Below are 8,987 nucleotides of genomic sequence, written 5' to 3' on the forward strand. Positions count from 1 at the left end.
TACATCAAGACGTTTGGTGTTGAAGTGTACTTAATCGATCTCACCCTACCAACTAATTAATGAAGTTAACATCCTGCTGGGAGGCACGCCTGCGGGAATACAGATTACACACCTAACAAAGTTACACTGTACGTGAGTAGTATTTGACAATGTACTGTACCTCGCTTAAAACGTTTGACTAAACGCAGATTTCCTGCGATATGTCAGTTGAGTAAACATTATCTCAATCTGAAGTGTATTTGAAATTTATATCATAATCTGAAACAATTCATCCGAAGTCTGTAACGAAAATTTACAAATATCTAAATTTCTTAGTACTTAAAAGCATTTCCGGATAGGTAGGGCCTATGGCTAGAGGCAGGTTATTTGTTAGTTTTTGATAGTTTTCCTGAATCGTAGGTTACTGGGGTTTCATTAAAGAGAGATGAGAAGGAAGCTTGAAATGATTCCTCACTTCGTTACATCAGCTAGGAAACTCACCGGGGTGTCAGTATCCATATTGACCTTCTATTTAATGTTCTCTTCTCCCCACTATCTTACTGTAATATATCACCTGTGCCCAAAGACCGCAGGGTACTTCCGGTGTGGGATGTTCCGATCGGGAGGGGGCGGCTGCACGCCCCGGGGTGAGAGGGAAGGGTCAAAACTACGATTTTCATGGCCGATATATTACATCGAGGGATGTACCAGATTCGCTTTAATTACGTGAAGTATAATGTTTAAAAATTATTAATGCCAAAGACCCCCGTTTCTTCTTTACCGTATTTTCTCTACAGATGGGATATTGTTTTATTAGTAAACTTAAGTAAACTAATCGAAATTAAGGATTATGTTGCTTCAGAATGATTATTTAATGATTGATACAATATTAATATATGTCTCGTATGATTTTCGTCACCCCAAATATAGGTGTATAGGCGTTTTCAATATTCTGTATTATGATAGATAGTTCATCTGATAGTTCTCATTTCTTCTCTTTGGCTTCTCGCAACGCATCTAGTGGTTGCTACAGGGCGTGGCCATAGGAGATATTTCATGATAAATTGTGTCCTGATGCAGTGTGACGGAGATAGTTGCATTGTTGTAGTGGGTGCAGCAGGACCTCTCGATGTTCTTAGGGGCCTCGGGAGGTCTCTTTCGATAGTCTGCCCTGTCGAGTCCACTCGGCTGACCCTGGGTCACTGCCACGTTGTCTAGCTTGCGGCCACTGTCACCAACCCTGTAATTTTGGGGCCCGGTTCCATTGTTGGCATCCAGCACATCCTAATGGACTTTGGCTCCGGGTCCAGCGTACTCGGTTCGGTGATGGTGACCGCTGTTTAGAGAGCTACAAGAGAAATAACCGTAGAAACGGGTCTTAGACGTGTGGCAGTGATATATGAGACGATAGAGATGAAACGGGACCCCGTGATTTTACTATGCAACCATTTTGGGATGCCAAACTAATGATAGACTTTAAGACTAAAGTGACTGTCCAGCGGGATGTCAGTCTCCTATTTTATGTGGGATGTCGTGAATTCAAGGTTGTTCCATTTTTCATTTTCAGACAGTAATAATGCACTCCAACTGTATAAAAGCTTTACATTCGGCCATAAGTTAAATCAAACTTAATCGCTATAGGAACATAAAAATCATATTTTAAATAATATTATACTTAAATTATGTAATTTTATCGTTTCAAAGGAGATTTAATTCGTATAAATTGTTAAAGAACCATCGTTTTTAAATATAAGAGGATTAAGAGACTCATTAGATTTATATTCATTTTAAAATTCTCGAATACTGTGTTTTTCTCTTTCGCACGCACTGCATAAAGTCAATATTGCGTAATTATAGAGATATAAGAACTTTAGTAAGTGCTCATAGTCATAAAAACACCCAAATAACATAAGAGACCCGTCAGCTGACAAACGCCTCGTTCAAATGAGACCAGGTTATGAAGTGTTAGATGGGCCTCTGTTAAGGTTGACCATGATTTTTGAGAGGGAGGAAGAGAAAAAAGGGAGGGATTAAGTTGGGTGTGATGGGCCCCTCTTCACACCCGTCGGCAGTCACGGACAACAGACAAGTCAGCCTTTAGAAAGGCCGCTGCTTTTCCTGAGGCCTTCCCTTTTGTTTTATAGACCCGGTGCCACCCCTGCTCTCGCTGTTCCGGGGACTGTCCTCTTATCGGAAAAGTGATCGGTGGGATGCACCTTGTCACGACTTCCGAACCCCCTACAAATGGACTGTCACGATATTGCAGTCGCCAGTTCTCATTATACAGCAGTACAGGTGCATGAATGACCTCTGATCCATCGTGTAAAATCTCCTTATCCAATAGAATATTCCCGACGCTATTTGTCATGTTATCACGCGTGACGATGAACGTGAGCTATAGAATGTCACGAATGTATTTGAGGTCATACAGAAAATTAGGCAATAGTTTACACAGATACCTTTTGTCAGACTAATTATTCTCTGGCATTTCAGGTACAATAGGTTACAAATGCTTTATATCATAAATAAAAACTAGCGAGTTTCTATTTAATCACGGAATTTAAACAAATATTGGATATGGCGATAAAAAAAATTCCCATTCATCTTTTTTTAAACCGATTTTAACGTGCAACTCTCTATCTTCCAACGTTATAAAAATTTAAATAATTTTAATAAATACAAATCGTCCTCAATAAATTTTATAAAAACAGGTTACATTTTTACACAATTTAATTTATTATTTTTAAAGATTTAACAGTTTTCTCTGCTTTGAAAAATCATGTTTTAGTATACAAATTGATATAGGCCTATAAAGAAAGTATTTATTGTACTTATTCTACTTAAAAAGTGAATAAAATAAAGAATTCTTATAAAAAGAACATTTTAAAAATTAAGTTTTCTAAATAAAACACGCAGAATTCGTAAAACGAAGCAGAAAAAAAATTTACTTAAGTCGACTTTGTTTAATCCTATTTATTTAAGTTATTTAATGATGTTTCTATTTATAGTTTATAAAATAAAATTTTTTTGTGTGTGTGTATTAAATGGTCGATTTTCAAATATGTCCTTTCACTCTGTAACATCTCTGGAAGTTGTTTCATTTTCAATTCTATATTAATAAATAACAAAGAGATTGTTTGTTCTTCTCTACCTTAACTTGTTGACATATGTCTAAGCGCAAACCTGAGTAAAGTCAGTTGTTTTTGAGGTACAGTCGACTTTTGTCTTTAGTTATCCAATGTCCAGAAGCGAATGGCGTCGGACAATGGACAATCAGTTGTAACAACGTCCATCGATCTACATCAAGTCGTTTAACCATCTCTAGGAAGCTATTATTAGAACTGGTAGAACCACGTTTTTCCCAATTGCTTAATTACTATGTATTCCCTTCCAGGACCTCCCATCTGGGTACAGGGATTTTCTTTTTAGCTGTCTGCACCCTATCTTTAACTATTGGGTCAGTTCGTAGTTGTCACTCTAACTCTGTATTTAACATCACTATTGTTTCTCTTATTCAACTCGTAAAGTAATATTTGTTGAAATGTTGGAATCTTTGATGGATCTGAGAAACCAGAATTTTGCATCTTTTAAAGGGCGATTACCCGTGGAGCTATTGTATTCAATGTTTAATTTTGATAAATATTAAGTTGTTTTTTTTTTTTTATATTTCAGTAGATAAATATATGTTTCTCTTTCATTTCAGCCCTGGATAAACTCGGTTTTCGTCATCTTTATAATTGTCATCAGGTAGAGTTAGTGCAACCTAGTATTGCCTTCGACATTGCCTCTCTCATGCTTTATGGAACACAAGCTATCCCTATAAGGTTAAAAATTCTTCTGGATAGACTGTTTAGTGTATTGCAGCATGAAGAAGTGTTGCAAGTATTACACGGCTTTGGTTGGACGTATGAAGATTATGCTCGAGGTTACATATTACAGGTAAGTTGGGTGTATCATTTAATATTAACTGTAGGAAAAACAGGTTATTTATATAAAGTTGTAAATAAAAAAAAATATGATAGATTTGCCACTCACTTTTCTTATTATCTCAATCTAAAAAGTATATCCTTATTCTTATTCTTCTTTTTTTAATTTATTTACATTATAGATTCTAATTTATTCATTGGTTTATTCGGCATTTATTATAGAATCACCTATATAAAACGAGATTGATCTGATAAAGTGGGCTATATCCATTATCTATTTAAACATAACGGGTTTCTATGATAACTAATGCAGTATCATCAATATTTGAATTAATATTTTCAATATAATAACGGCTTATTCATAGCTGTTTATAATTTTGCTTGAGGCTACAACCCATCTTACATAAACAGAATCCGAGGGATAAACTATGAACTTAAAATATCAAATTTTAATTGAAGTCTGCAACGTAGTGTCTTCAGATGAAAGGATAAAGACGTCCCTTTAATTACATTATAATTAAATACTGCCAAGACTTTCATTTTCACAATTATCTTAATTGTTTCTGCACTGAAAGTACACTATGGAATTTAGTTGACGTTTATCGGATTGTGTTCAGTCTAAACCATAGAGACTCACAATTTGCAGCCCAGACTAATTTCTTTATCTCGTGTACTTATTTAAGAATAGATTTTCTAGCTTCTGTTCACTGTAAATGTCTACAGCATCCTTCCTTTCACTTGGTGCAACTGTTCTTTGGAGAGTTTCTACTTTGCCATAATTATATTAACAGAAAATAACAAGTACCGAAGTCAGTTTATGAGACAGCATTAAGAAGGATAAGCAATTAATCTACAGAAAAAGGAAAACTTTCAACTATATTTTGGAGAGAGAGCAAACTCTTAATTAACAATTTCTATACGTTTCTTCCTAAAATTGCTTAACATAAATGAAAGAATTCGGGACAAAAAAAAATATTTTGTATTCTCTTCGAAGCTGTTTAAATAGGCTAATTTTATTGTTTTGTGCCATTTTCCTATAATATTTTTGTAGTTTTCTTGTAAGAATAAGCTGTAAAAATATAAATTTGACTTCTTATGTAAGTCGAAAACTAACTTTAATTAAGTTATTTTCAAGCAACCTAAATTTTCTACAGGGTATAAATGTTGGCGAATGTATGACCATAAATTCTAGATGAAACAATAAGCGAGAAAATATTTTTTTTAACTATTTTGACGTCACGAGTTGTCAGTTAAATGATGTAAATGGCCGGGAGCTAGCATGCCAGCGATAACTCATCACTTCAAATTCACCGACATTCCGTTATTGAGACGGTCCCTACCTGTGACCTATAGGTCATACGTGGCAAATTAAACTGCAACGAAGTCCCACTTTGTTTTTCTGGAGGCAAAAACGGTTAAAACGGGATAGAGGGAAAACACCTTAGGCTTTATAACAAAGAAGCGAGGATAATATAGAGAATATATTGTATTGACATCGTTGAACTGGATTTGTATTGTTTTTTAACAGTTATTGAACTCACCCCGGGCTAAGTTGCATAGATAAATTCGTACGATTTTTGCCCCTAACCATGTCTTTCAATAATATCGAGGCGACACATAATTGTCAGTCGTCTGATCGACTATTTGTCATTAGGTTCACGTCATGAACGTGGAATTACCTGGCCCACACCTGTGATAAATGGAGTGGCCCCCTTTCGCCTTCCCCATAAAATGTCATTCGGAGGGCCCCTGGGAACATTTCTCCAACCGTTGTTTTGTCCATTTGATTCTCTGTAGTCGACAATACATCCATTAACTTACTTCCACTTGTCTAGGAGGATTTTCTGCACTTTTCTTTAACAAGGGAAATCTCACTGACGTTCTCCACCCCCCCCCCTTTATAGAAAATAACAATAAATTAACTACATTACACGAGCCGAAAGAGAAATTTTTATAAATTATTTATCCGAAAGAAACTTGGTTTTTAAAATCCCACCCCCACTCTCATACAAAAGCACCTTAGGATCCAAACTGTTAAAAAGATTATTTATAGATTTATATCCTATGAGAATTACTCAACCTCTTGCAATTCTTATGGATCGAGTATAAATAAATTTTCTACTTACAGTTGAAATACTTTAAAAACTCATCAATCTTCAAGTGTAAATTCTAATCAAAATATTGAATTCGTTTGTATTCAAAGTAACAATGATACTAAATCGATATTTCTCTACCACCCTGACGAGATAATTTACAAAACTAATTATATTTTTACAAGAAAAATCTTATACTTAATTATAACAAAAGAATAAAGTTATAAGGAATGGTAATTGAAAATAAACTACATATATAGGCTATATATTTTTTATTAATTGATTTCCCAACCGGTAGATCGCGACTCCCAGAAAGATTGTGAATCGCATTGTCGATAAGCTAAAAGTAGGAACGGTTGAGAAATTCTATATTTTAATGATTTCCAACGAATTTTGATCAAAGTTTATAAATAAAAACTTTAGATTTGTTTTTAAAGTTTTAATTATTTAAAATTATTTTACTTTTTATTACATACGAGGGACAAAAATGGATTACCAAAAATATTCTTTCAATTTAATCTAGTCTATAGCCTAATAAAGTCTATAATCTTTTATTATTCTATCCGAAAATAGCTAAAATTTAACACCATTCTTCTTTATTTATAACAAAACTTAACTATGATTTGTGTTTTATTTTAAAAAAATAAATTCTTTCTAAGATTTGAAACATTAACATGATTAATATCAGCACCTATTAAAAATTACACCTCCCTCTGATTAATTAGTCGAGAATAATATATAATTGAATAAAATTTATGTAGTCTGTCCATTTGTCTATCCGTAATCATTGAATTTGTAGCTAAATTTAAGAATAGTGAAGAAAATAAGCGATGAAAAAAAGTGACCGAGTCAAAAAGGGAAATACACAAAAGCAGCTGTCCCAGTTCATTTTCCCATCTTTGACAAATGTGCCGGTTGGACCCAGGAACGGTCCATTTGAGCCTGAGCCCTTTCATCGTCACAGACATCCGACAAGGAAAGGCAAGCGAGAGGGAAGTGTGCCAGCCATGGCTCATTACAACTCTGTCTCTACGCCTTGCCCCATTGCCTCGTCTCCAGCTCGACTGAATGTTTAATGACAAGACTTTGTCACTTAGCCTTTCGACAGGACATGTTGTTTTTAAACTGAGGTGCACGTCTTGGTTCACAACTTTGCAACACGTCATTAACGTTATTTATAACAACAGCATCTTGTATTGTTTAGTCTGGCGGAAACGATCAATGGGATTTTTTTTTTATACGCCTCCGAAAAGTATTTGTTTCTGCAAAATTTAACCTTTCAATTATTAATTTAAAGATGTTAAACGATATATTACGATCCAAACTATCATTTTTTATTCATTAAACGAAACAAAAACACGTCGAAACACTATGTTTACATGCCTTTTTTTTTTTAATGTCACTAACTAACTTAGAAAAGCTAAACTCATTAAGCACACTCTAAAATTAATATAAATATACTCAAAACTGCATCAATATAATATCAAAAAAAGCGTAAACGTATTCTTACAATCTGTCTAGTTTCTATCACATAGAAAAAATAAAAAGTGGCACGTGTTTATAAAGGTGTGATGTCACGACAGACGATTGTGCATCACTTCAAGAGCTTGACGAACGGATTGCTCTTAGCTACAATGAGAATGTCACAGAGTTCATTCTTGTGAAAAGTAGGAACAGAATTGTACGGAAACTATTAGCTAGGAAATTTTCTTGTCAAGCAGGTCCTGGGAACTGAATGATAAATGACAGGTCTTAATGCCGGTGAACGCCGACACTGACATTTGATGTAGGTCTAGCTGCTTGTCCTGTACTAACTATAGATCTGCCCTCTTTATGTGTTTGAGAAAACAAAAGAACGTCCTCTTCAGATTTATATAATGAAGAAGATTAGTCTGCATGATGTAAGAAGATTATATAAAAAAAAAAAAAAAAATACACCCACTTTATCTCAAAGTTATTAATATTTATATTAATGAGAAAAATTGCTGTTAAATCGTGTAAAATATGATTTAAATATTTGAAAATCTTATGTTTTTTTTTGGAATGTGGAAAACTGTGCCATTAATGATTGGAAATATTGATGTGTCCGATAATAATAACAAGGTGAAAATAATTGTGTAATAATTCCTTGACAGTTCGGATTACTTGTTCATCAATATAAGATTCTATGCAATCCATCAATCAATTGTTTCTTTTCACCAACAACAACTGGAGTTATATGTCTTATAATCATAACTGAAGGATATGAAATTTGCTTCAAGTCATAGTTTAATGTATTTTTCTTTCTTAAATTGCATATTTAAATATTGAAAACATTCCTGTATATGTTAAAATACACTCCATTGTATCAATCAGTATGCATTCATTGTACTGTAGAACTTTTAAAATAGTTTTTACTGTATTTTAAGAAAACATAGTGTTTACTTACGTGTCGAAGGTCAGAAGAAATGTAAGCAAAAAGATATTTTAAAAAGTCAATAGAATGAAGATGGAAATAAATGGAGGGTAGAAGAGTGGCCATAAACGTGACGTCCCCAAAAAGGCACGGGATAAGTGGCCACTTCATCTGCTCCTAGTTCCGTGTCGTTGACTTGTGTCTTAGCCATCAGGACACTTGTCAACTGACTCTGTCAAACAGGTTCTGTAGAATACATCGAAGACTAGTTCTATAATAACAGTCGACCTTACTTAAGAGTTGAAGAGAATACTGACATCCCTCGGGCAACTGGGAGCGTAACCTTTTTACATCATAATAATGTTATTAGTCTCTGGCATCAGTATTATTGTTCGGGAATATGCCATCAAAGTATTTATATTTCAAATATATAAAATGATATAATGTTACATTACATCTTATTCTTTTTAAATTTATTCCTTTTTATATAATAAGATTTATTAGTTTTCTTTCAACAATCGACATTCCTGTTGTCAGAATGTATTTATTTTCAATTGAAATTGTTAAAAAAAAATATATATATATATATATTAT

General features: G+C 33.8%; 1 protein-coding gene across 1 annotated transcript in view; it reads left to right on the forward strand.

The window, feature by feature from the left end:
* The window catches only part of LOC111635009 (zinc finger protein basonuclin-2-like), a gene marked incomplete at its 3' end in the record, with an annotated part of 42,529 nt that extends 38,568 nt beyond the window's left edge, over positions 1 to 3,961 (forward strand). Inside the window, exon 3 of the mRNA XM_023379849.1 lies at positions 3,683 to 3,961. Within this exon, the coding sequence (XP_023235617.1) occupies positions 3,683 to 3,961 (279 nt within the window). The remainder of the gene's footprint in view (positions 1 to 3,682) is intronic.
* Positions 3,962 to 8,987: the final 5,026 nt, after the last annotated feature.

Source organism: Centruroides sculpturatus, unplaced genomic scaffold (genome assembly GCF_000671375.1).
Source record: "Centruroides sculpturatus isolate CEXI.00-Female unplaced genomic scaffold, Cexi_2.0 scaffold929, whole genome shotgun sequence".
NCBI lineage: Eukaryota > Metazoa > Arthropoda > Arachnida > Scorpiones > Buthidae > Centruroides > Centruroides sculpturatus.